Source organism: Pan paniscus, chromosome 8 (assembly GCF_029289425.2).
Source record: "Pan paniscus chromosome 8, NHGRI_mPanPan1-v2.0_pri, whole genome shotgun sequence".
Taxonomy (NCBI): domain Eukaryota; kingdom Metazoa; phylum Chordata; class Mammalia; order Primates; family Hominidae; genus Pan; species Pan paniscus.
The window spans coordinates 42,213,704-42,241,351 of NC_073257.2; the positions used below are offsets into that span (position 1 = coordinate 42,213,704).

The following is a 27,648-nucleotide window of genomic DNA, read 5'->3' on the forward strand; positions in this document are numbered from 1 at the left end:
TGGCAAAGCGATGCTCAACTGAGATTTTAAAATATTTCATTCCATCACAGTACAAAATTTACTTCAGGGGCCCACAGGGCATTGTTTTGGAGAGATAGTAAAATAGCAGGTGAGATTTTTTAAAAAACATGAACAAAAAGAGAGATCACATCTGAATTATGGTGGTTATTTTTCTCTTTTATTTTCTCTTCATGTCTTTTAATCTTGTGTGACATTATTTCATGAAGTCTTCCTAAATGTTACGCTTAATTATTTTTGATAAATAAGGTTTGGTTAAGAAATTAACAGTGGGAGATTTGCTTTATACAACATAATGAGTTGAACACAGGATACTTACTGTGAGGCTATACCAGTCTTTGCACATGCAGTCAAGAATCAATTCTGGTGGACAGAGGCACAAGGGATGATGGAAATGTTTCCTATCCTGACTGGGATGATGATTATACATTTACCCAAACTCATCAAGCTGCATCCTTAAAATCTGTGTATTTGATGTAAATTATACCTCATTTAAAAAATATGTCATCGTTGGGTTACAGAGTAAGGACTTCTTGAGTACTGAAAATGTAGCATTTTCTGGGGGCAGAAGCAGGATAAACATGTGAGATAACCAATTTCTTCCAGTCTCCCTTTGAGCTAATCTCAGTGAAGGCCCGAATGCTGTAACCGCAGCCCAGAAAGGAGGGAGGGAGGAGGTATGTGCAGAAAGCACAATTGTCAGAAAATGCTGGAATCTGAGGAAGGTGCGAGGCTGGATTGGCATCCCCTCATCTCCTGATTGGAACCATCACTCCTAGAATAAGGTAATCGGGGACTTGACAGCTTTCATCATGAGACTAGACTAGAATCAGCCATTCGGGGCTGTGGACTCAGTTCACGACGCTCTACAAGTGGCCGATGATTTTCTGCTCACTTATCACGATTCCCATTTACTGTTTAATGATATTTATGAGCAGCCTGACTCAAGACCACATACAAGAACCCCAATCCCAGACAAAGCAGAAAGAGCTTTGTCGTATAAACAAGTGCTGCTCACAGTGCGTTCCACTGATTGGTGTCCCTCTGCATGATTAGACAAAAGGCTGTTACCAGAAGGGAAATTAACAACATCGCTAAGCCTGCTGTGTAGTTCAGCTGACATTTTCTTCACAGCATGATTTTCTCAATGAAGGAAACCAAACATAATTTGCATTTGGGTGCGAGTGTCTCATAGTTGTGTGCTGATAAACAGTTTGCAGATTGGCTATTTCAAACAGCACTGCTATAGTTTGGTGACACTTGAAGCAAACACAGAAAATAGCAGAACATTCATTCAAAAATGATTTTCTAGGTCACTTGAAATTGTTGGATATCCCAGTTGCAGTGAAGGAGATATGAAAATGACTAGAGCAAGGTATCTACTCATCTCTTAAAGCTTCTACTAAAGTAACGCTATCGCTGCAATCATCCTTACCAGACTTACAGAAGAGCTTAACACCAAATTCACAGTGCCGTGTCTGGAAAAAATCCTTATGAAATTGCTAAAATCCTCTTCTGGGTATGACAGCCATGATCTAGGGTGCTTGCCATTTGTTGTCTTTTTTTTTTTAATTTTTAATTTCTGTGGGTACATAGTAAGTGTATGTATTTATGGGGTATCTGAGATGTTTTGATACAGGCATGCAATGCGTAATAATCATGTCACGGAGAATGGGGTATCCATCCCCTTAAGTATTTATTCTTTGTGTCACAAACAATTGAATTATACTTTTAGTTATTTTAAAATGCACAATTATTAGACTATAGTCACCCTGTTGTGCTAACACAAAGCAGGTCTTATTCACTTTTTCTAACTACTTTTTGTACCCGTTAGGTGCTGGACATTTGAATATCCTTCCTACGACATAGGGTGCCTGTGAAGTGGCATCTGTGGGACTCCTCATTTGGCTCATGACCTGTTTCTCCTCTTTTCCCTTCCAATACAATCATCAGCAACCCAGAAGCCAAACTAATAACATCAGGGCTCCGTTTGCCAAGCTGAGCCAAGCTCCAGCTCTGTCTCTGGGAAACTCACGATACGATAATGAGAGCAGACTGGTGCGAGAGTCTAAACACCACAGAAAGTGGAAGTGCCTCCAAAAATGGTCCCAGTTTCTATTAGCCCATTTATGCCTAGTGTTCCATTATTGGAATGCTAAGCAAGTGGGAGTTATTTATATTCTACTGCTCAAGGACAGCACCAAGGGCTGATTGCAAAAATTCAAAAAATCGCAACCTCGGGCATACACGGGTTAAGAGAGAGAGAAGTTACCAAAACACAACAAAACAACCTGGAAAGGTCAAGAAAGCAGGGCAGATGGGAAGGTGGACTCTTCTCTGGACACATTTGTCAGTGGCCCTATTAGAAAGAGATATCCAGATGTAATCTGACCACTGCAGGACGCAGGGGGCCATTGCCTACCTGTGCTATTGGCAACTCACTTTCATTAATGTCCCCCAAGATTGGACTAATCACTTTGGCAGTCATATAAAGAACTTGCTGTCAACTAAAACCCTTAGGTCTGTTTCCCACGAACTGCTGTTAAATCAGGTTTCCACAATCTTGAACTTGTGCACTGATTTTTTTTCCATCTAAATTCAAGACTTTATTAAATTTCACCTTGTTAGTTTCTAACCATTGTTCCAGGTACACGTGCTCTCTTGCCTACATGATCCTGTTCTCTCGCTCTCTCTCCCCCTCCTTCTTACCTCTCTTCCTCCTCCATCTCTCCCCTCTCCCCTGTCTCCTTTAGTCATCAAACTTACAATCCCTCCTCCAGAAATCTGATCTAAATACATGCATTTATATGCATGTATTACATATGGTACTTAAAAAGCCTTGTTCTCATAAACAAACAGACAACTTATTTTGTGGAATCTTGGGGTGAGCCAACCCTTCACAGGGCAGAGGTCACCTACAAGGGGAGAGGCTTATAGGGTTACTGGGGACCAGAACGAGAAGTGGTGACTTTAGGTGTGTGTATCAGAACTGTTTTGATGCAGCAACTGGCTGGCAGAGAATTGTATTACCAGGAAATAATAACTCACTCCAGGTTTTCATAAAAGCCAGGGGTTGCCCTTGGGTTGTATCCCTAAGTATATAATAGTATATAATGATCAGCTTTAACTCCCTAAAACTCCCAAGAGTCTACAGACTAAAAAGTGCTTCCTGTTACCAAAGTGAAGTCAAATCCAGCACAGTCAAATTAGTTTCTCCATGTGGGTGTCCAGCTCTAATTATATAACAGCTTCTAATTATAAAACGTTAAGAATGGCTATTAACTTTTGAATCTCATTAAAATTAACGGTTAATTTGCTAAAAGTCGCTTGTTTGGAAAAACTGCTAATGACCGTTCTGCAGATAGGCACAGGTACAAAATCTGCAAGGACACAGGCTCAAGGAAAAATTTTGCATTTAAAATCTCACACACCTTTGAGTTTTTAGCTAGTGTACATAGTAGCTAGGGTTTGGGGAGATATATTTACATTTAGTCCAATGAATAGGAATAGTCTGCCAGGCCCGGTGGCTCACACGTGTAGTCCCAGCACTTTGGGAGGCCAAGACGGGTGGATCGCTTAACACCAGGAGTTCCAGACCAGCCTGGGCAACATTGTGAAACCCCATCTCTTCCAAAAAATTCAAAAATTAGCCAGGCATAGTGGCGTGCATCTGTTAAGTCCCAACTACTCAGAAGGCTGAGGCAGGAGGAACGCTCGAGCCCAGGAAGTCAAGGCTGCAGTGAGATTGTGCTACTGCTGCGCTCCAGCCTGGGCAACAGAGTGAGACCTTTTCTAAAAAAAAAAAAAAAAAAAAAAAGAATAAGAATTGTCACTTGACAATAAGAACAGGATGAAATGAAAAAAAAGAGGGAATGACTTACCCATCTATTTTAACAGTTGGGATTCTAGAGTATGGCAGGGAGCATAGGTGTTTGGGGGTACAGGGACTGAAAGGTGAAGCCAATTCCATTCCAGTAATAGAATCAGCTGTGAGGAGGACCCAGATGTCTGTTCTTTAGAATGGCCCCCAAGATGTATGTTTCTCCATGATGCACTGTCCTGAATCCCGCAGCCTGTGTCAGAAAACCTGCCTGCTAGTGGACACAGGAGCGTGGAAGGTCAAGCACGATGCTCTCCTGCAGACACCTCTCTCAGTGCATAGAAACAGACCACTGAGCCAAGAGGGCTTGAGGCTCTGGAGACAGTTTTTAGACTAAAATCTCTCATCAGGAGATGAGCAAATGCAATCAGAAATAAACTCCAAGTGCCCAGCACAAGCCCCTTCCTTTCTTAGTGGCTGAGGCTGCGCCGTGTCAAGTTGTTACAGAAGCTGCATTCCAGAGGGTGCCCTGGTCTATTTCCTGAGCTGATCGGCGGCTCTCTGGCGTCCATGGGGAGCCCTGCCCAAACCATCATCCACCAATGGCAACTCTCCCAGGGGTCCAATGTCAGCCTCGGCTCTGCATGAAACCTCCATATCATGTTCTCACTACTAAGGATACAATTTGCTAAAGAGAAAAGAGTGGTTAAGGGGCTGCAGTACAGTAATGACAAACAAAACTAATAAACGAGGGTTTTCTAGAGTGGATCACCACTAGAAAATGAGGTCTACCAGCCGGGCGTGGTGGCTCACGCCTGTAATCCCAGCATTTTGGGATGCCGAGGTGGGTGTATCATGAGGTCAAGGGATCAAGACCATCCTGGCCAACATGGTGAAACTCCGTCTCTACTAAAAATACAAAAATTAGTTGGGTGTGGTGGCGCATGCCCGTAGTCCCAGCTACTTGGGAGGCTGAGGCAGGAGAATCGCTTGAACCCAGGAGTTGGAGGTTGCAGTGAGCCAAGATTGCACCACTGCACTCCAGCTTGGCGTCAGAGTGAGACTCTGTCTCAAAAAAAAAAAAAAAAAAAAAAAAAAAAAAGAAAAAGAAAAAAAGACAGAAAGAAAATGAGGTCTACCTTTCATTTCATTCCCTTTGCCAGTCACATAGTTCCCTGAGAACAGAGAGTGATGGCCGGATGCTCAGCAAAGGCAACAGCAGGACTGAAGACAGTGAGTTTCTCCACTCATAAAAGTAAAAAATACAGCACATTTTCTTTATATAGATACGTGAGATGTATAAAGTAACAAATTCAACAAGAGCTTTGGATTCGGAATTTCTAGTAGTAGCAGAAGCTCAAGCTCAGATGTTTAAAAATCTGAATAATCCATAGGACCTAAATCCCTTTTAATTTTATTCTAAAACTCACAGTGGTGGAATTAATAAAGAATGGTTCATAATCAGTAACACTACCTCTCCAGCAAATAATACCATTTCTGAAATTTCAAGTTTACAGGTTTGTAACAGTTAGAGAGGTGGGGCTGGAAGTATCGTATTATTTTCTACTTCACCTATTTCGTTACTATGTGTATTCTTAGTTTTCTTCAGAGCAATGTGTCCAACTGAATTCCTGGGCATCTAACAGGATTTCTGAGTTAAAAATCCTGTAATATCAACTAATCAATTAACTATTTTTAAAAAAATCTTCTTTATCATATAAACTGAATACTAAAGAATTGTAAAATAAATGTATTATTCAGGTAAATATTGTCCTAAAGACTGTTCTGTTATTTTGCCTATAATGCTTAATGAGTATAGTATAGTGAAGTATAAGAATTAATGATTATTCTGTATATATACACAGGTGTGTACAGGTGTTAATGTACATGAGCACATTCAAAAACTGAGCATTGGAGATGGTGCTCACATTTGAATATTTAGGACACTATTGGTGGTCTTTTGATGGTACATTCATGAGTGTCATCGTATTCATATTTAAATAATAAGCCTCTTGCTAGCAAGCACAGAACAAAATGATTAAATGGGAATGAGTTGATTCAGAGATTTAATAGCCAAAAATTTGGCAGAGCTAGATGATAAGAGAGTGCAGCAGTGAGAAAAATATTCCATTTTAGTGACAGAAAAAAATCCACAAAAAACCACAGCATTAAACATTATTCACGGGTACTATTTGTCTTCACTTGTTGATTTTAAAGTTTTTGGTTACATGTTTCCATATCAGATGACATTATTATTTTCATATACAGTTATTTAGGTCACCAAGGAGGTTTCTTTTGTTACTGTTTTGGGTTACAACATATTTTTTTTGGTTCATCTTACTTCTCCCTAAATAGGAATCAGAAAATGACTTTCTGAAACTTGAATTTCCTGGTTCCAGATAAAGACTATCTAAGCAGAATTTTAATCCATGTAAATCAATTTTTACAAGCTGAATCACTGCTGTCATTACAATGTAAATCTTAATTTTTTTTAATGTCAAATTTGTCACACATTTTCCATCCCTCTTTATGTAAATATGTCCCAGGTATTTTCCTAATAAATATATAAACTACTTTGGGTTTCTTTGCCTATGAATCATAGAATTGTATACCTTTAATGGCTTAGAAAATAAGGCATGCACCTCTTCTAGAAGTCCTTACAATTTCTTAATTCTTTTATATCTTTTTCATGAAAGTAAAGGGCTGTGAAGCTAAGGCTTGGCTTATGAAAACTTCTAGGTAACATGCATCTTCAAAATAACCTACAAAGAAGTGGCTTTATTTTATTACAGGCCTAAATATGTCAACAATGCTTTTTTCTAGGTCTTAAGACAAGTTATATACTTTTTTTAATATTAAGATTTTAACTCATACGAAATATGAAGTATCCTGTCTTTACTTGGGATGCTCAACAAAGTCTTAATTACTATTATAACTGATTTAAAATCTATTTGAGAATCTATTATATGTGATCTAGGTGACTAACTCAGATACCGTGATAACGACTTCAACAGCTCTCATCATGTGGCAATCTGAAATTAGATTCCCCATTTCTTTTAAACCAGTGTAATTATATATCTCTAATATTCTTTTTAAATTGGAGTCTGTTAGGTTCTTCATCCTACTTGCAAAACACAGGAAGAACTTCCTTTGGTAGAAAGTAACTAAACCAAGAACATGGTTTCTACGATGAAATGCAAATTCCTCAAACAAAAGACCTTCATTTCAAAATATGAGACAGTAACTCACAGTCCCTACATTTCCAGTTAAAGCTAAAGGCTGAAAAAAGGTGCTCAAAATGGATCCTTGGGATCTACCTTTTAATTCTGTTGGAAGCTGATCTCTCTAAGTATTTCAGTCTGGATGCTCGAGTACGTGGTGACAGGTCTTTGGGTTAATACATTTCAGTACCACAAGGGTCTGCTTCATATGTGTTACTGCCACTTAGAGATGACCAGGTGTGCACCCCTGTGTCCCAGTGGGAAAAAAATAGGGGTGTTTCCCACATATGAATCTTTTTCTTTCAGAATGAATTTCCCTGACCTTAGGTTCTGATCCCTTCTCAATTCACCTGGGAAACTATTGCTTGTTTGAACTGAAAAATACACTTAAGATCCACCTAGACAATTACCCCAAAGCTTTAAGCAGGACAGTTAAGTAAATTGCACTTTTAATATAGCCATCACACTTTTAAAATTTAAATTTGGAAGTAAACATATATTCTCTTCTGTCATCTGACTTTCTGATTTTATACCTTTTTCAATTTCTCCAAATGGCAGCTGCTCTTATCTTGAGTGGATCCTTTTACACAGTGGTTTTCTAATGGCTGATCTTCATAATGCGGGGTTCTCACACATACCTGTGTCCTAGTGTGTGATATACTTACAGAACTAGGCATTCTAGTTCTATTTCGTGTATATTGCAGTCATACTTCTGTGCCCTGCACTGAGATGCTTCCGCTGGTTAGTGGTGCTTCTTCTGCTCTGTGATTCTTATCACAGCAACCAAAGCAGTCACCAACAATCATCAGTCTCTGATATGATTACAGAAAAGCGGCAAAAAGATAAACTATGAAAGGGGTGTGAGAAACCCAGTAAGAGGGTCCTGAAGTGAGGAGTCCATGAAAGTGTCCCCATAACACCTGTTCAGTTTGTTTTTAAAACGAACATAAGACAAAGGCATGGGCAAGGACTTCATGTCTAAAACACCAAAAGCAATGGCAACAAAAGCCAAAATTGACAAATGGGGTCTAATTAAACTGAAGAGCTTCTGCACTGCAAAAGAAACTACCATCAGAGTGAACAGGCAACCCACAAAATGGGAGAAAATTTTCACAACCTACTCATCTGACAAAGGGCTAATATCCAGAATCTACAATGAACTCAAACAAATTTACAAAAAAAAAACAAACAACCCCATCAAAAAGTGGGCGAAGGACATGAACAGACACTTCTCAAAAGAAGACATTTATGCAGCCAAAAAACACATGAAAAAATGCTCACCATCACTGGCCATCAGAGAAATGCAAATCAAAACCACAATGAGATATCATCTCACACCAGCTAGAATAGCAATCATTAAAAAGTCAGGAAACAACAGGTGCTGGAGAGGATGTGGAGAAATAGGAACACTTTTACACTGTTGGTGGGACTGTAAACTAGTTCAACCATTGTGGAAGTCAGTGTGGCGATTCCTCAGGGATTTAGAACTAGAAATACCATTTGACCCAGCCTTCCCATTACTGGGTATATACCCAAAGGACTATAAATCATTCTGCTATAAAGACACATGCACACGTATGTTTATTGCAGCACTATTCACAATAGCAAAGACTTGGAACCAACCCAAATGTCCAACAATGATAGACTGGATTAAGAAAATGTGGCACATATACACCATGGAATACTATGCAGCCATAAAAAATGATGAGTTCATGTCCTTTGTAGGGACATGGATGAAATTGGAAATCATCATTCTCAGTAAACTATCGCAAGAACAAAAAACCAAACACCGCATATTCTCACTCATAGGTGGGAATTGAACAATGAGAACACATGGACACAGGAAGGGGAACATCACACTCTGGGGACTGTTGTGGGGTGGGGGAGGAGGGAGGGATAGCAATGGGAGATATACCTAATGCTAGATGACGAGTTAGTGGGTGCAGCGCACCAGCATGGCACATGTATACATATGTAACTAACCTGCACATTGTGCACATGTACCCTAAAACTTAAAGTATAAAAAAAAAAAAATTAGGAAAAAAAGAAAAAGAAAAAAAAAAAAACATAAGAAACGCACAAAGAAAAAGAACATGAGGCTTCCTGCTTTGGTAGAACCTGTTTTGATATGGCCGAAATGTAAGAATCTTAGGCCAGGTACGGTGGCTCATGCCTGTAATCCCAGTGCACTGGGAGGTCAAACAAGAGAATCTCCTGTGGCCAGGAATTTGTGATCAGCCTGGGCAATGGAGCGAGACCCTGTCTCTACAAAAAAAAAATGTAAAAATTAGCCGGGCGTGGTGGCATGTGCCTGTGGTTCCAGCTACTTATGAGGCTGAGGCAGGAGGATTGCTTGAGCCCAGGAGTTCCAGGCTGCAGTGAGCTATGATAGTGCCACTGCCCTCCAGCCTGGGCAACAGAGTGGGACCCTGTCTTCAGAAAAAAAAAAAAAAGAATCATATACTATGATATTTCTCCAGTAAGCCTTGACTTCCACAAGATGCTTAGAATAGCCAAACCCTATCACACAGAGAGGCAAAAAGAAGGTATTCTCCTGCATTCAGGGTGCTTAGCGTGGGCTGGATGCTTACCTGGGTCGGGCCTCAGGGGGTAGCTGTGGGTCACCAAAGGAGGGGCTTCGGGAGGCTGCCTGCTGCAGGGAGGAGCTGTGGGCGTGCTTGGGGGACCGTGGCACTTCAGTGAAGGAGGAGTCTCGCCCAGAGAAAGAGAAGGTCGAGGAACTCTCGGCTGCTGGGGACAGGTCATGGGCCTGCCGGGTGGCACTCAGCTCTTGACCTCGTCTTTGGTTTTCTATGTTCAGCAGCACCTCCGGGTCGGAAGCGCCGTCACCCCCATGGAGGGCATAGTCCTTGGATTCACCGGCACAGGTCCTGAGCCCCATCGTCTCGGTCCCGGGGTACAGAGAACTCGCATCTCTGCTTGACTCTTCCTGTTTGTCACTTTTTCCTCCCCGCTTCTCGACAGCATCAGGCTCCTTCCTGGACTTGGTATAGCGGGATAAATACTCGGAGTCGGCCTCGGGATCCAGAGTCAGCCCATACTTCTCTGCCAGCTGTCGCCTTCTTTCTGCTTTGTACCTTGCGATTCTTTCGGCTTTGGACTCCAGACTGTGGGTGTCCATGGTACCCGAACCATAGGGTGAGTCACCGTGGACACCGGAGGTTTCTGTGCAGTATTTGGATCGAGTTTGCTTTTCTAGAGAAGAATCAGAAGTTTCCTCCTCTTCATTTGATCGGCCTACAAGAAGGTCACATGGATTAGAGGTGCAGATTTCAAGTAAAGACATGTATTTACACACAGAATGACACTCTGCTGCACACAGCACACACCTGGGTGCCCATGCTGTGAAGGACCAGTTTCTCACCGAGGTGTGTTTGCCTAAAGTGATTATTTACCTGGGCTGTTGAAGAAGTCTGAGATCTGCAGTGAAATCTAGAAAGGCTGTGAATGGTGCACGTTCTGCAAGCCCCGTAAGGCGTGGCTTTAACTTCAGCTCAGCCCCTTCACTCCCCAGAGCGCCTCAGTCTTTGTTCAGTGCTTATTTCCCCTTACTGATTTACCCTTTTTGTGGAGTTCAGTATTTCACGTGGGAGGCCATAGGATGAGTTGAGTCCTCTGGAAAAGACAGCAGACAAGTGAGCTGCTGTCATTGGACAAGTGATGGATGCTGGTTTCCGGGGATCTGAGAGTAACCGTAACGATATGGCCCATATCATTATTCACCAGGCTTTTCTTTTTTACAGAAGTGTTTTCTTTCCCAATTATAACACACATGCCTGATGTAGGAAATATCTAATATGAGCCTGGCATACTGGCTCACACCTGTAATCCCAGCGCTTTGGGAAACTGAGGTGGGAGGGTGGCTGGAGGCCAGGAGTTCGAGACCAGCCTGGGTAACATAGTGAGACCCTGCCTCTACAAAAATTATTTTAAAAATTAGCTGGGCATGATGGCACACATCCATGGTGCCAGCTACTCAGGAGGCTGAGGTGGGCAGATAGCTTCAGCCCAGGAGTTCAAGGCTGCAATAAGCTATGATCGATCGTGCCACTGAACTCTAACCTGAGCAAGAGAGCAAGACCTTGTCTCAAAAAAAAAAAAAAAAAACCTACCAATCATCACCCTATAAACTAATAACATTTTTATATATTCCTTCTAGTTTTTCATATAATTTTTTCTTTATAAAATATTTAATGTTATTAATGTTCTATAAAAATATTTTCCGTATTCTATAAAAATGTTTTCCCAGCTGGCTCACAACTGTAGCACTTTGGGAGGCTGAGGCAGGTGGATCACGAAGCAGGCAGATCACGAGGTCAGGAGTTCGAGACCAGCCTGACCAACATGGTGTAACCCCGTCTCTACTAAAAATGCAAAAATTAGCCGGGCATGGTGGTGCGTGCTTGTAATTCCAGCTACTCAGGAGGCTGAGGCAGGAGAATCGCTTGAACCCGGGAGGCAGAGGTTGCAGTGAGCCGAGATCATGCCACTGCCCTCCAGCCTGGGCAACAAAGTGAGACTCTGTCTCAAAAAAAAAAAAGGAAAAAATCCCCATATTTGGAAACCTATTTTGAAGACATCATTTAAGGGTCCTAACAGTCTATCTAACAGGCATTCCATTATTACCTTAATCCTTGCCATATGGCCTTTTTCATTCCACCTGAATTAAATATTCATGTATCTTTTCCATTATGTTCTTTAAATTAAACAGGTGAGTAACTGGAACTAATTTTGGAGTTTGGTATGAATTGAGAAGAGAGATATGCCTCTTCCCACCCTCTGGCAAACCCATTTTTTTCATTATGATTTTATTAAATAATTCTTCCTTTTCTCACTACTATGTGAAGCTTAAACTTCACATATACTACACAGATTACCATTTCGGGTACACTATGGTTTATTTCTGGCAATAAATTTTGGGACTCTGATCTGTGTATTGATATTTCAAGCATGTAATTACTTTTTAAGAGGTGGAGTCTGGCCGTGTTGTCCAGGCTAATCTTGCACTCCTGAGCTCCAGCTATTCTCCTACCTCAGCCTCCCAAAGTGCTGGAATTACTGGTGTTGAGCCACCAAGCCCAGCCTTTTTTTTTTTTTTTCAATAATTGCATGTGATTTTAAAATATCTTAGTTTTCTAGCTTTCTGGCCACAGGAAATTGGAAACTGTAGAGACAAGCAAACTGATAACATCATAAAATGAGATCAACAGCTGTCTCTGAGCTAGAAACTAGAAAACACTGGCTATAAAAAGCAGCAGCATGGCCGGGCACAGTGGCTCACGCCTGTAATCACAGCACTTTGGATGGCCGAGGCAGGCGGATCACCTGAGGTCAGGAGTTCGAGACCAGCCTCGCCAACATGGTGAAACCTCATCTGTACTAAAAATACAAAAAAATTAGCCCGGTATGGTGGCGGGCACCTGTAATCCCAGCTACTCCAGAGGCTGAGGTAGGAGAATCGCTTAAACCTGGGAGGTGGAGGCTGCGGTGAGCCAAGATCTTGCCATCGCACTCCAGCCTGGGCGACAAGAGCAAAACTCCATCTCCAAAAATAAAATACAATTAAATTAAAAAATAAAAAGCAGCAGCACAGCGCCTCAGAGCCAGGGACTGTGGTGGGAAGAGCAGCCCTGCGTGTATCCTCCTCTCCTAAGGTCAAGTTGAATATTTGATGACAACAATGACTGAGTGATTAGGGAAAAGCTGAGTCACGTGCACTCAACATACTGTTTAATATGAAATAAATATGCAACGTATTTAAAATTATCTACATTAAGATAACTTAGATAGAAAGTTTTCTTGCATCTCCAGAGTAAGAACCGTACTCATTCAAGGTGCAGCTTTGACTCTAGCGCTCCCTGCTGAGAGCAGCCGCTCCCTGTACTGGGGTAGAACCTTGAGAGGCCCCTATCTTAGAGCACAGATCCTGTGCTGGGCCCTGAGGGTGAAGAAAGACACAGCTTCTGCCTTTGAGGGCCCCAGTCTAGGGAGGAAAATGACTGGCCTCCGTTACCCAACAATGTGCGAGGGGAATCATTTCATACTGCTGTGACATGGAAGGCCAGATCCGTGAGGCGGGGCAGAGATGACATACATGTTGTTGCTGTTTTTAGCAAATCTATTTAATAGCCAGGCATGGTGGCATGTGCTCGTAGTCCCAGGTACTCGGGAGGCGGGAGGATCACTTGAGCCTGGGAGGTTGAGGCTTCGGTGAGCTTATCAGGCCACTGCACTCCAGCCTAGGTGACAGAGTGAGACTCTGTCTCTAAAAAAATAAAAATAAAAATAAAAAAAAACAAATACATTTAACAAAAAATTAGGCCAAGTCCACTGGCTCACGCTTGTATTTTCAGCACTTTGGAAGGCCAAGGTGGGAGGATCACTAAAAGCCAGAAGTTCGAGACCAGCCTGGGCAACAGTGAGACTCTGTCTCTACAAAAATGTTTAAAAAAAAAAATTAGCCTGGTGTGGTGGTATAAGCCTGTAGTCCCAGCAACTCAGGAGGCTGGGGCGGGAGAACCCTTGAGCTTGAGCCCAGGAGTTAAGGCTGCAGTGAGCTATGATCATACTCCTGCATTCCAGCCTGTGTGACAGAGTGAAACCTTGTGTTAAAAAAATTATATCCACACAATTCACTTCTGTGGAATATCTCATGTTCTGATACCACTGTGTGGAAAGGGCAACTCGTAACCAGCCAGGCAGCCTGCTGGAAAATGGGCCACCCAGCTCCACGCTCACCGATGTGGGGGCTGGCAGGGTCGCTGGCTCTCATGTATCGAGGGGTGTCTTCCTCCAGCAGGCGGTGAGTCACCAATCCTGTGCAGCTCTGCAAGAGGATGGGCTGAGTGTCATTTTCAATCCCTTCCAGGCGCCTGGCAATTCTTTCTTTTCTGTGAAATACACCACAAGAGGCAGAGTGAGCAACAGCGATCGAATCTAAAGGAAAATGGAATACTGCTTTGCCAAGCTCTCTTCTACTTCCTAACTCCCACTATAAAGATCTTACCTTTTCATTTCTAAGAATTCTTTCTTCTTTGGTTCAAAGATTTGTCTTAATTCTGCAACTGGAAGAAAACCAAAAAAGAACAAAATATAGTATTTAGTAGTCGTGCGCTCATTTTATTCACTCATGCAACGTGTTTATTGAACTGCAAATTTCAGTTATTGATTCCTATGTAACAGTGACATGCAAAACTGACCAAGTTCCTGCTTTCTTGGAAACTGTTTCCTAGTAGGGGAGGCAGAGGCCAAATGAATAAGAGTGTGCAGACACACACACACACACGCACACACCCTAGGATGCATCATCCTCTTCTAAGGTCAAGCTGAATATCTGATGCCCATAAAAATGACAGAGTTATCAAGGCAAAGCTAAGACATGCTCACTCAACATACTGTTTAATATGAAATATATATGTAATATATTTAAAATCACATACATTAAAATAATTTAAATAGAATGTTTTGTTGTATATATATTGTAACACCTAGCTATGTGACTCACGTATATGTCACATATATAGGTTGGCTAAGAAGTAAAATCCTACAGGGTAAGGGAGAAGGTTTTATTTCATCTAGGGGAATCAAGGGAGACCTGACGAGCAAGCTCTCTCTAGGAAAGTATTTTAGGCAGAAATCTCAGCAACTGTTTCTAACTTTTGTTTGATTTAACAAAGTATTCTAAGCTTCTATTATGGAAATCATTTACAGAAGTATAGATGAGGAATGTGAACCCGACAGGGCCATCGGCAAGCTACAAGCATGAATTCACAGCCGCCTCTCCTCCACCCTGTCACGGAATCTGTCAATGGCTGTAACTATCTGATTGTGTTTCCAGCAGTGCCTAAAGTGGCCGCTTCAATTAGCTACAGTTCAGATGAACACAGGTCCTCCGCCTCCCTGCACAGGCTTTCACTGGAAGCAAATGTTAACAATGGTTTCCTTGCTATAATTTAGGTGGATGATGGGTAAGGTAATTACCCCAATGTTTCTGGCAGCACTGGAGAAACAGAACAAATGCTGTGCTGAGGTTGGGAGGTTCTCACATGATACTGAATACAAGGATATTACTGAGATGCCAGACAACTGTTTCTTTGGAGAAATGGCCAAAGTTCATGGAGAATAAAGGTCTCTCTTTTTGCCTCCTCCTCAATAGCTTAAATTCATAAGGGCGCATCTGAGTGACTCCTGTGAAGGACTCAGAATGGGGTGGGAGAAAGAGAGAGGGGTGGCTGGACAGCCTGGGGCCAGGGCCAATGAAAAGTTTTGAAAGGCTGAGTCACAGGAGAAACTCAAAGGAATTTGATGTTTGACTGCTTCAATTTCCGTTTTCTTTTCTCTAAGTGGTAATTTTTAGTAATGAGTCAAAACTACACACACACACATGCACGCATACACACACACACAAAGTTTTATATTGCCCTTTGTGTTCAGGGATAGAAGCCTTGTTTTTCTTCATTTATTTTTAAATGATAGCCACCTTAAAACTTCAGTTGAATTGGCTTTTGTTGAGATAGCCAGCTTCAAAAAAACAAAACCTCTCTCCCTCTGACTTCAAAAAGGTCTCCCAGTTGGCCTCCCCAGGAATCAGAGTAGCTGGAGGCAGAGAAGTCCTTGTTCTAATCATGTTCCTATTTAGAAGACAGGGGTATAATGAGAATGGGGCACCCCGCCATGCGGCCTTGGGAGAGGAGGCTTGGTCAATAACAACAGCTTCCCTGTCAACAAATTAGCCCTAGTGGGATTATGGTGATACAACTTTAATGGCTGGTAGGACATATTTTGAAAATATTTTCAAGGATGACAAAAACCGAAGGGTTTTAATTATTTAAACCCCAAAGAGGAAAGTGGAGCCCTATTTTTCAAAAGACCACTCAAGAAGCTATCAAAACCAAATTCCAAGGGCGCCTAAAAGGTACGACTTGAACCCATGCCTCAAACCCTAACTGAGAAATAGAAAATATTAATAGGGTCCTGAGTAGCATAATCACACCCCCTCCCCTCCCCTGCCTTCCCCTTCCCTTTCTTTTCTTTTGTCCCCCCTCCCTTTCTTTTTGAGACAGGGTCTCATTCTGTCACCCAGGCTGGAGTGTAGAGGCACGATCTCGACTCACTGCAGCCTCAACTTCCCAGACTCAAGTGATCCTCCCAACTCAGCCTCGCGAGTAGGTGAGATTACAGGCATGTGCCACCACGCCTGGCTAGCTTTTGGTTGTCTTTTGTGGAGACGGGGTTTCGCTATGTTATCCAGGATGGTCTTGAACTCCTAGGCTCAAGGGATCTGCTTGCCTTGGCCTCCCAAAGTGCTGGGATTGCAGGTGTGAGCCACCGCGCCTGGCCTAACATGTCCCTTTTCTTGCCCCACATTATTTCAACTGGATAAGTATCAAAACCGTTAATATACAGAGTATCATGTAACTTCCACTGGAAAAAGTTAAGACAGACCTTTCTTGATTCTAATTAGAGACTGCTGAAAATCACTTTCATTTCATCCAAATTTTAATTAATTTTAAAAATTTTCTATAGGAATGCAACTAAAGGCATTTTAAAAAAAGATTACAACAGTGCACGGAAAAGCAAAGCAACATGTTGCTTCCTGCTATTTTCTATTTCCCATATTCCAGAAGGAAAGATCTAGTTGGGAGACTGTGCAAGCCTCCTGTCCACAGGAAAGGTAGACTTTCCTACTGCCCTTCCAGTGAACACTGCCCTCTGATAGCCATCCACTTCTGGGCATAAAACGAGAAATTCTCAGGATAGGATCTAGCAGACACACAGATGGACCTCATCAGGGTCATGGGCTCAGGAGGCTGGCTCTGGAGAGCTCCCAGATCACTATGGGGGCGCTAATGGCTTCTGAATGGGAAGTGGCTTTGCTGTGAGCTCTGCTGCAGAATGTTGAATGTCCCAGGTTCTTATAGTGATGCTAAATCACCCCCATTTGCTGCGACACAAAAATATCCTCATATATTTCTAAAGCCCCTTAGGGACTGCCCTAAACTGAGAACCATTGAGAATCACTGATTCCCCAGTACTAGAATTTCAAATACACAGCCTGTGCCTTAGACACCCAGGCCCTAGGTTACACAGTACAGACGCCACTAGCCCAGCACTGCACTCTTTTCAGTCAAGCCCAGATTCAACGCAAAGCTATGCCAAGCCTATTGCTCCTGGAAGCTAGAATCCATCAATATAGTGGCTACTTGAAGGGACACCTTAGGGTCCTCTCTGATCATTTCACTGAGGAATTAAATGAGCTTATAAATTAAATTGTCCTTTAAATGTATTGGTGAGCTTATTAATTCTTAGTGAAAACCTATAGTGAATTTTAAAAGGAAAATAAAAAAGTCTCTCCAGCAAACAAATGATGACCTCTCAGTCTATTCTTTCTAGCAAATATATTTTTAATTACCAAGATATGCCTCATCCTACAGAAACGGGATTATAAGAAATGATGTACAAGACAAAAAGAAGCAACAGAGAGACATTTTGAGTTTTGCCTCTTTTCCCCATGTCTGTACTAACATGTAATGCAATTAATGTGTATTATATTACATATCTGTTTTATATTATTATTAATAATAATAGCCAGGCATGGTGGCTCATGCCTGTAATCCCAGCACTTTAGGAAGCTGAGGTGTGTGGATCACTTGAGGTCAGGAGTTTGAGACTAGTGTGGCTAACATGATGAAACCCCGTTTCAACTAAAAATACAAAAAATTAGCCAGGCCTGGTAGCATGTATCTGTAATCCCAGCTACTAGGGAGGCTGAGGCAGGAGAATTGCTTGAACCCGGGAGACAGAGGTTGCAGTGAGCCAAGACTGTGCCACTGCACTCCAGCCTGAGTGACAGAGTGTGATTCTGCCTCGAAATATATATATATATATAAAATATGGTTTATATTATATATTTTATATTATTATATAAACCATGTTTTATATTATTTTATATTATTAATCATATAAAACATGTTTTTGTACTATTATTAGCATAAAGCCAATACTAAAAACATCATGCATGAAAGTCACCATTGCTGTGGAAATCTATGTTGTAACGCTGTTGTTTTATTTATAAAGCCTACCTACAGTTCTACCAAAGTTACCTTCTGGTTGAAAATCTTGAAGGTTTGTGTTCTTTTAAAACTTCAAAAAAATTTTTTGTAATATCAGACGTGCAGAAAATGTAAGAGATATCCTTCACAATATGTTAACATTTTACTATATTGGGTTTATTTTTATTCTTTTTTCTTTCTCTTAAGTATATTTACATGTGCATATGTGTCTATGTACATACATACACATACATATTTACATAGTATTTTTTCTGAACCATTTGAGTCAATTGCAGCATGAGGCCCCTTTATCTCTAAATTCTTCAGTGTGTATTTCTTAACAAAAAAGAATAAGAATGCTTTTCAAAATTAGGTTCACCAGCTACAATTCAATTGATTATATGCTGTGTCATAATTATAATTCATATATGGTTCATGTTTAGTAATAGTAGTTATTATGTAATCCAGATATAAATAAACATCGATGGTCTAATTTCCATTTTAATGAGACATTTTCTATTTTGCTTTCAAATACATTAGGACTTCCAAACATATCCACCTGTCCCTTATTTTACCTGCTGTGTTGGTCTGTTACTCTTCTTTGAGTAATTCGGAGTGGTATTACTGTGGCAATCTGGACTCTGTGAGTCTATTTCTTTAGTTATTTCTGATGGGAGCTGGAGGTTAGTTTTCAAGTAAGGCGATTTAAGGAAATTTGATAGCAGAGCTGTAATACTTCATAAAGTTATTTACAACCACCTAATAGGCTTTGCAATAAGACTACACCAATATTCTAGACAATTTGGTCTGCAGGGTGCTTTTCTTGGGAAACATAGTTTCTTCCATTAGCTCTAAGAAACAGAAGGTTTCTGGTTAAGACATTGTTGAGTTCAGTCCTCCAAACTTGAGTACAGTAGAATCTTCCAAAGAAATATAAGTGGCAGGGGTACTGCCAAGAACACTTCTCTCCTTCACACGACAGCTCAAGAGCCCAGGCCAGATTTGGAATATTCTGATCTTACTTCCCACAGGAGTAAAGCCCTTTAACTTTTACTCTTGGATGGCAGCCACTAATATAAAGACAAGCAGCTCATAAACCAAGCAATTACAAACTAGAGGAATAAGGGGGAGAGGTGACAGCTGAAGGGTGTAGGTTTCTTTTTGCAGTCATGAACATGTTCTAAAACTGGCTGTGCCGATGGAGGCAGAACTCTGAATTGCCAGAAACAACGTAATCGCCTACTTTAAATGATAGGATTGCATGGATGTGTGTTGTATCTTAATAAACCTGCTAAAGAAAGTGGAGTAATACGTTTGGTCCACTTCATAATTCCTAATATAAAAATCTTTTTTAATATTATAAACATTACATAGGTAAAGATTTTTAATCCCTTGATTACTTGTTTGTGATACACAGAGGAAGTCCCGTAGAGAAAAAGTAACAACCACTTTAATGCCCATTTTCACAGGAAATGAACAGAAAGAGACTTCCATAAACTTCTCACACATAAAACTTGATGTCATTAAAATAAAATTATAACCAAATCTTTTTTTAACATAATATTGCTAAGAGCTGACACACAAAATCATTAATACATGTGTCAAATCAGAGAAACAACGAAATTGCTGGTCTTTCCAAATCTGCCTATTTTTTTCATAAAAAGCAAAGATATGTGAAATAAGACTGTAGAGAATTTAGGTGAAATTCAGGGGACATGGGGCACTGGCACTTTTTTTTTTTTTTTAGACGGAGTCTCGCTCTGTCACCCAGGCTGGAGTGCAGTGGCGTGATCTTGGTTCACGGCAACCTCCGCCTCTCGGGTTCAAGCGATTCTCCTGCCTCAGCCTCCCGAGTAGCTGGGACTTGCCCAGCTAATTTTTTGTATTTTTAGTAGAGACGGGGTTTCACCATGTTAGCCAGGATGGTCTCGATCTCCTGACCTCGTAATCCACCTGCCTTGGCCTCCCAAAGTGCTGGGATTACAGATGTAAGCCACCATGCCCAGCCGGGGCACTGGCACTTTTAAAGCATGTTTTAAGGATTTAGGGACCATGTTAATTTAGAAACACCAATCTGGTGAACACATAAAATCGTCATCTTTGATTTGTAAAAATTATTTTTTATAATCATTTATGACAAATTTTTTAATACAACTGGCTAATAAGCTTAGGTGTTCTAAAAGTTTATTACAGATGAAGTTACCATTTGTTGAACCTTAAGGAACCCAGCAATTCATCCTGTTTTTGATTTTTCTGCTCATAATATTGTCTGTGGTATTATGCATCAAATAAAGGAACTGGGATAGAGAAAGGGAAAGAGGGACCCTTCTGACTGGTGGAAACAACCTCTGCTATGTAGAACTTTGCCTAATAAACTTTTCTCAGCTATTGCTAATATGGATTTGTTCATTCTTATACTTTGTTTTGATCATCTGCATAGGTATTAAGCACTTTAGTTTGGCTCAGAGGAAATTTTTTTTTTTTTTTTGTCTTTCACAGAGAGTCTTAAACATTGGCAGAGCCATTCCATTTGACAGCCGTTCCATGCCCCATCTGCACCCGTCCTAACTGGACACGAGGCCACTGGCTTGCCCTTGAAAACTCTGGGGGAGAGCCGATGCGAGCACAGCGTGGACCACCTCATTTCCAGGTACCGTGAACGATTAATTTTCTTTTTGATATGAAATCTCATCTGCCTCCTTGTAATTCTACACGTTATTCTTACTTTTGGCCTCTGGAGCAACATAGAATAAATAAACCTGTGTTCCGGCTGACAGCGTTGTCAGTTCTTGAAAATTGCCACATGTCTCTGTCTGGGTTTCCTTCACCAGGCCAAATCCCCTGAGTCTTTCAGACATTCACCCTCATCAGACTGTGTCTCGGCCTATCATCCGTTCAGTTCCTCAGGATATATTCCAATTCGTCAGTGGGACTTTTTTTACTGGATTTACTTTCTATTAAAAGAATACGTTTTTTGTTCTCATTTCTTTGGGGCATGATTTTTGCTTTTTCTTTCAGAGTAGAAAATATCTGCCCTTCCATCAAATCTGTTTCTTCCACTGGAAGGTTTCCACAGCTCAGACAGGATGAAGACATTTTGTGAGCTGAGACTAATGATCATTCCTTGTGCTAGTGTTACAGTTACAAAGACCAAGCAATGTTTACATCATTTCACTGGTAACACTAGGGGGAATTGGTTTATAGTTGGTGCAGACATTTTACCGCATGCGCGCCTTGACCAGTGGAAATAGTAATTCACCAAACACGTGTGAGTGCCTCCTTGGGGAAGAAGAAAGATGCTCATGATAAAGTCTGCACGGGCTGTTCTCCGCTCAGCAGGAAGCTACAAGATGTTAAATGTAAAAGCCCTGGCCGGGCGCGGTGGCTCAAGCCTGTAATCGCAGCACTTTGCAAGGCGGAGGCGGGCGGATCACCTAAGGTCGGGAGTCGAAACCAGCCTGGCCAACATAGCGAAACCCTCCCTGTCTCTACTAAAAATACAAAAAATTAGCCGGGCGTGGTGGTGGGCGCCTGTAGACCCAGCTACTCGGGAGGCTGAGGAAGGAGAATCACTTGAACCTGGGAGGCGGAGGTTGCGGTGAGCCGACATTGCGCCATTGCACTCCAGCCTGGGCGACAGAGCGAGACTCCGTCTCAAAAAAAAGAAAAAAAAAAAAAAAAAAAAAAAAAGAGCCGTAAGGCCTGGGGCAGCCTCCAGAGGCAGCAGGAGTGGGTGGACAGAGAAGAAATGGGGGTATGGTCAGAACTCACTGCCCTTGGAGAAGGTTAAACAGAGAAAGAGATGAGGGCAGGTCGATTTTATGTTCCCTATCTCACCCGCCACACCCAGCCTCTGGCGAAAACCTGAGGATGCCTAAAATTAAAGGGCAAGAAGGAGTAGAAAGGTAAGGATTAAAAATGCATGGATGCATGGAGAGAGGGGGAAGGGAACTGAAGCTAATTCTGGGAGGAGGCAGGAAGGGCCGCAAAGGAGACTGTAAGCTGGAGGTTAGGGAGAGAGTTCTGCTCAAGGAAATTCGGACAACACAATACGCATCTACCCAGACATGGTTGGTCACTTAGGAACAGCCTTACCTTTAGGAAGTGCAACTAAAAGCTGAGCATCGATTCCTCTTTTGTGGTTAGTGAGCTGTTCTTTATCTTCGAGTGAGAACTCCTTCTGAAAGCTAAAAATTACTCCATTAGTAAAGTTAAGTCCATTTAGATAAAGATATATAAGTGAAAAAATGCAGAACATAAAAATTATGATATTGTTACACATCATTCAATATGTATACATAGATCACAGTTAAAATGTTTTATATTGGGGAGTAAATTGGTAACTTTTTTCATTTATTTATATTTCTGTAAATATTGTGATTTTTTGTGCAACTAATTACAGCAGGATTGGCGGGTGGCGTGGTGTGATGTGTGAAAACATTGCTGAACTGGGAGTCGTGAGCTTTAACTCAGACTGACCACCTCTTCTTGACCTAAGAATAGCTGTGCAAGCTTGCATTAATTACTCAACCTCTCTGTGCTACAATGTCTTCTTCAGAAAATCAGTAACTTGTCTAGGTGATCTACACTCTGTCCTCCAGTGTTAAAATTATGTTAAAGTAACAGATGCCTTCAAACAACCAAGGCATCAAAGCATGGTCAAAAGTTTGGAAAGCCTTATGAAGACTCGTGTTGGAATAAAAGAGGAAATGAAAGAGGAGAATAATAAAGGAAGTGAGCCCTTACTGTGGACTTTCCCCCATGTATCTCCTTAATGCATCTTAATACATCTTAATACATCTCCCCCATGTATCTCCTTTCCCCCATGTATCTCCTTATCTCCCCATGTATCCCCCAGGTATCTCCTTAATTATCTCTCCAAGACCCTAAGAGGTACGAACTACTCAGCGAGGTGCTGATAAAGGTACGAATGGCCCTGCCCTCTTGCCCCGCCCACCCAGGCCCTCCACCTGGCCCTGCAAAAAGCACCTGCTTTGTAATATTGACAGGTGGTGTCAACACTCCCACCATGGTGGATCTCAGGCTCCCACAGGACTCACTGAACTCAAAGTCGGGAGAGAGGCACGCATGTCTGGCCGCAGCACAACACTGGAACTAGTACCATCCTCAGTTTACAGATCCGGAAATTGTTACATGATTTGCCCAAAGACTCATATTTGACAAGAAGAGGAGATGAGATTCAAATCCATCTCCTAGTTTCATACTAGCCACAGTCACCCCAAGACTGCTGTGTACCCAACTCCATGGTCTTTGATGTGGCCGGAGCGGGCAGGGCAGAGGGTGCTGCTGCCTCGAAGGAAGAAAACAAACCTGTGGAAACAGGGAACTGCGGTTCCTCAAGGTCAGTGTGACCTCCAGAGGGGGAAAAGATGGGCTTGAAAAAGACTCACTGTGAAGCTGACCTTCCCGCTGTACGGGTGCATTTCCATAGAGGCCAAGGAAGAGACCGAGGAAGCCGCTGTGCATACTGTGTAAGTGGGACAATTGAATAACCTCTACCCCCTGTAAAAACTACAGGGAAAGAACTTCCACACAGTCCAAAGCACGGCCACCATCCCGCCCTCCTAGAACCAAGCCCATCTGAAATCTTCGTCTTTCCATATACAATGTAGCAACGCTTACATTCCTTAGGTAAGTGTGTTCACATTATTTAATGAAAAGTCTTGAGAATAATTAGGCTTCATAAGCCACGCTCTAGATTGGCTGGAAGAGCCTAGGACACCTGCCTAGTCAGAAACTTAGAATTAGCACCGACTTCTAAACACTGAATTGTAAGGCAGTAACTACTCCTTTCAGTGTAGAAACCTAAAAAAATTAAATAATGGCAGAAATGTACTCGACTTAAGGAATGGCATGTTATTTTAATTGATTATTTAATTGCTAATTTAAACATCTTGACAAAGCTCTATACTTTCTTTGGGAAACTAAAATCTTTTCAGGAAAAAAAATTCTACATTGAAGTGAAATAATGCAATCCTTGAAATATTCAGCTTTTCAGGCCACTTACCTTGCGGTACAAATGCTATATCTTATTTTCAAAAATAAACATCTGTATGCCTTTATTTTCCTCTTTCTTTCTGTTTCTCAGAAAGCTCAATAGAACCACTAATAAAAAGCAAGAAAGTGTCCCTGAGTTAAATACTCCGCTGAATTTACAGAGTGAGCTTTACGAGTCGTCACCGGACACTCCCTGGCTTCACAGGCACTTATTTTCTCGAAACACATTACAAATAGTGCCAGCACCCATGTGAAGTGCAGCCTTTTGATGGCAGGTCAGAAACCAAAGAAAACCAAAGGTCTAAGAGGAAAGTCTCTGATGCTTCTTAACGTGGTTCACTCGACATGCTGTTTCCTCCCCCTGAGCTCTCTCCTCTCCAGCCTCCTGCCATCGTGTGGCTTCGTTTCACTTCTGGTCTGGGCCTCAGTTGACTGGTCATGTCCTCAGGGCAAAGCACCTAAACCCACTGCCTATCGTGACCATCACCCAAAGTACATTACACACCTCGTTAATCCCAGCACTCTGTGGGAGCTGAGGCAGGAGGATTGTTTGAACCCAGGAGTTTGAGACCAGCTTGGGCAACATAGCAAGATCCCATCTCTTAAGAAAAAAATAGGAAAATTAGCCAGGCACAGTGGCACAAGCCTGTAGTCCCAGCTACTCAGGAGGCTGAGGTGGCAGGATCCATTGAGCCTAGGAGTTTGAGGTTGCAGTGAGCTATGATCATTTCACTGTACTCCAGCCTAGGAGACAGAGTGAGACCCTGTCTGTTAAAAAAATTAAATGATTGAATTAAAAATATTTTAAAAAATTAAAATATGTCGAATGAATGAATGAATACTACAAAACACTTCAAATGAATACTACAATTCACCCTGAAGTATTTTTTGTGTACCTTTTATGCAAAGTTGATGTGATGGCCAGAGGTAAAATCATTACAAACATTGAGAATAACTATAAGAGCATACGGTCAATAACATCAGTCATAAGCCCCTCCTCCCTCCCTTCCTTATCACCCTCCCTCCTTTCCTTTCTTCCTTTCTTTCCTTCTTTCATCTTTGGACAGGGCATAATTTGGAACACATCATTCTTTAGTACCTTTGCTCACCTTGCATACATGTGTGAAAAACTGGCGTAGTTGCACGTGTTTATAAAGTATCGATTTTAGAATCTGCAGCTTCCAGGTAAACATTTATTACTGAGTCCACACGGCTGTCATCACCCTCTGGTCCTGTCTCCGCTGCCTCTCTCCCCTGCTCCCGCTAAATGACTGGGGGCTTCTGAGAAAGCAGATGAGCAGACAGGCGGAGCAGGAGCAGGCAGACTGGGCTGGAAAGTGTGGCTCTGGCTCAAGGCAGTGCCACAAGCTGTGATTAAGGCAAGACCCCTCAAATCAACATGTGAAATCGAGTTTCTTTCTTTAAAAAAAATCATGTTTCTTCCCTGAACTTTCTCTACCTGAGGGCACCAATCATCAGTGAAAACACAGGTAAGACGTGCTTATAAAATTCAGGACGGTTCATCAGTGAGCACCTTTTTTGGCTCATCTGACGCTGATGAAACACAAGCACCTGTGAGGGTCCAGACTCTCCTCTCCTCTCTGCTTCTTCTGACTCAGAGGCCCCCCAGCAGGGAGACTGGTAGGGCCCATTACTAATGCACATGACCAGTGACCCCAAAAGCAGGGAGCTCTCGGATGCTGGATCCTGCCCTTCCTCCTCAGTCACCCCCCAACCCCAACTTCCCCAGGGACAAAGGGGTGTCTGCAGGGTCAACCTCTGCAGGCCTTGATGTCTCACTAGAGCTCAACCAAAAGTAAGAGCCTGTGTTTCAGTAGGGAAGCATCTCTCCATAGATACTAAAGTTAGTGCTGTCCACTTCATTTTCTGCATTTTGATTTTAACTTTCTAACAGTGAGAAACACCTTTTGGATTTTTTTCCAACTCTCTTTGTCTCCCCTGGAACAGTGCTCGTTCTTTAGGACTGATTGTTTGTGCCGCCACCCCCCTTCCTCTGCTTCTAAGAAGAGAATGCCCCCTGCTTCTGTGACAATTTTTCTTTTAAACGTGTCCCGTTAACCTACTTAAATGCCTGCCCATAGCAGCACGGGGGAATTTTATTAAAGGGAGAGCAGGATGCTCCGCTGTTATCATCTCTGTTTTTCACAACGTGGAATATGCTACTATTACAAGGACTGTCCAGCACCCGTGCGGTGTAAGTCTCCTCCACAATCTGTTCATTCCATTACTGCAGTTTAAATTACTAGATATGGGAGACGAAGCCCCATGAGCTCATATTTTCGTCTCTTTTAGCTGGTGTCTGGTTGACCAGATTTCTTTTAAGGAAGCAGGCTCTTGTACCTCAAGCCCATTTTACACGTAGCACCATGGCACACAGGCTGTCATTTTAATAGGTATGCATGATATAATATCCATGATTTGAGAATAGCTGTGTCTCTTTGAGTCTCTGTCCACTGACGTGTGTGACTTTCATATTGCATGCTTTTCCTGTCCTTGAATAAGGAATGCCTTCCTGTCTCTTTTTTCCTTAGTCACTTATTAGCTCCATGACAGTTCAACCAACCTGCTAGGGACATATTAGAAACCAAGCCGAGGCCAGGCGCAGTGACTCATGCCTGTAATCCCAGCACTTTGGGAGGCCGAGGTGGGTGGATCACAAAGTCAGGAGATCGAGACCATCCTGGCTAACACAGTGAAACCCCATCTCTACTAAAAATACAAAAAAATTAGCTGGGCCTGGCAGCGGGTGCCTGTAGTCCCAGCCACTTGGGAGGCTGAGGCAGGAGAATGGCGTGAACCCAGGAGGCGGAGCTTGCAGTGAGCTGAGATCGTCTCACTGCACTCCAGCCTGGGTGACAGAGCGAGACTCTGTCTCAAAAAAAAAAAAAAAAAAAAAAAAAAAAGAAACCCAGCCTCAGATCCTATTAAAACATGGCCAAGATGAGAAATACAGATGCATCCCATTAAAAAAGTGACGTTTCGTGAGTCAGTTAAGACAACCTCACTGATGACCTTGGATCATCATTGCTCTAACTAACTTTATACTTAGATGTGCCCTTTGATGATATTGCGTGTAAAAATTAAATAAAGCATAAACATTTAAAAGATGTGGATGAAATACACAAAAGATTTGCCCCATCCTGTGTGTTCACAAGATCAACTGCCATGTTCAAATGCCTGAGGAGGACAGGAGTTAGACCCCTGTCTATCCTAATGTTGTTGAAATGCAAACCCTTTTCGGTCAAGGAACAATGTCATAATACCTTAGGCACAAGAGCAACTGTGTGGAAATGGGGGCTGTGTCCTTCCGCTATAATGAAGCACAGATTGAGATCTTTGCCTGACTGCGTAGGGGACAACTTTGTGCCTCCATCTGAAAATATCAAACTCTATTAATATAGAAAACAATCTACTAAAAAGCACCTGAGATACAGCTACTGTGTATGGCACAGGCATTCATTTCCACTTCTCTTACATC

General features: G+C 42.0%; 1 protein-coding gene across 1 annotated transcript in view; it reads right to left on the bottom strand.

The window, feature by feature from the left end:
* The window catches only part of LOC100977039 (supervillin), a 277,602-nt gene that overhangs the window by 84,615 nt on the left and 165,339 nt on the right, over positions 1 to 27,648 (bottom strand). The window contains exons 5-8 of the mRNA XM_063607305.1: positions 22,227 to 22,318; positions 14,087 to 14,144; positions 13,819 to 13,970; positions 9,651 to 10,317 (exon numbers count right to left, since the gene is read on the bottom strand). Coding sequence (XP_063463375.1) covers positions 9,651 to 10,317; positions 13,819 to 13,970; positions 14,087 to 14,144; positions 22,227 to 22,318 — 969 coding nt within the window. The remainder of the gene's footprint in view (positions 1 to 9,650; positions 10,318 to 13,818; positions 13,971 to 14,086; positions 14,145 to 22,226; positions 22,319 to 27,648) is intronic.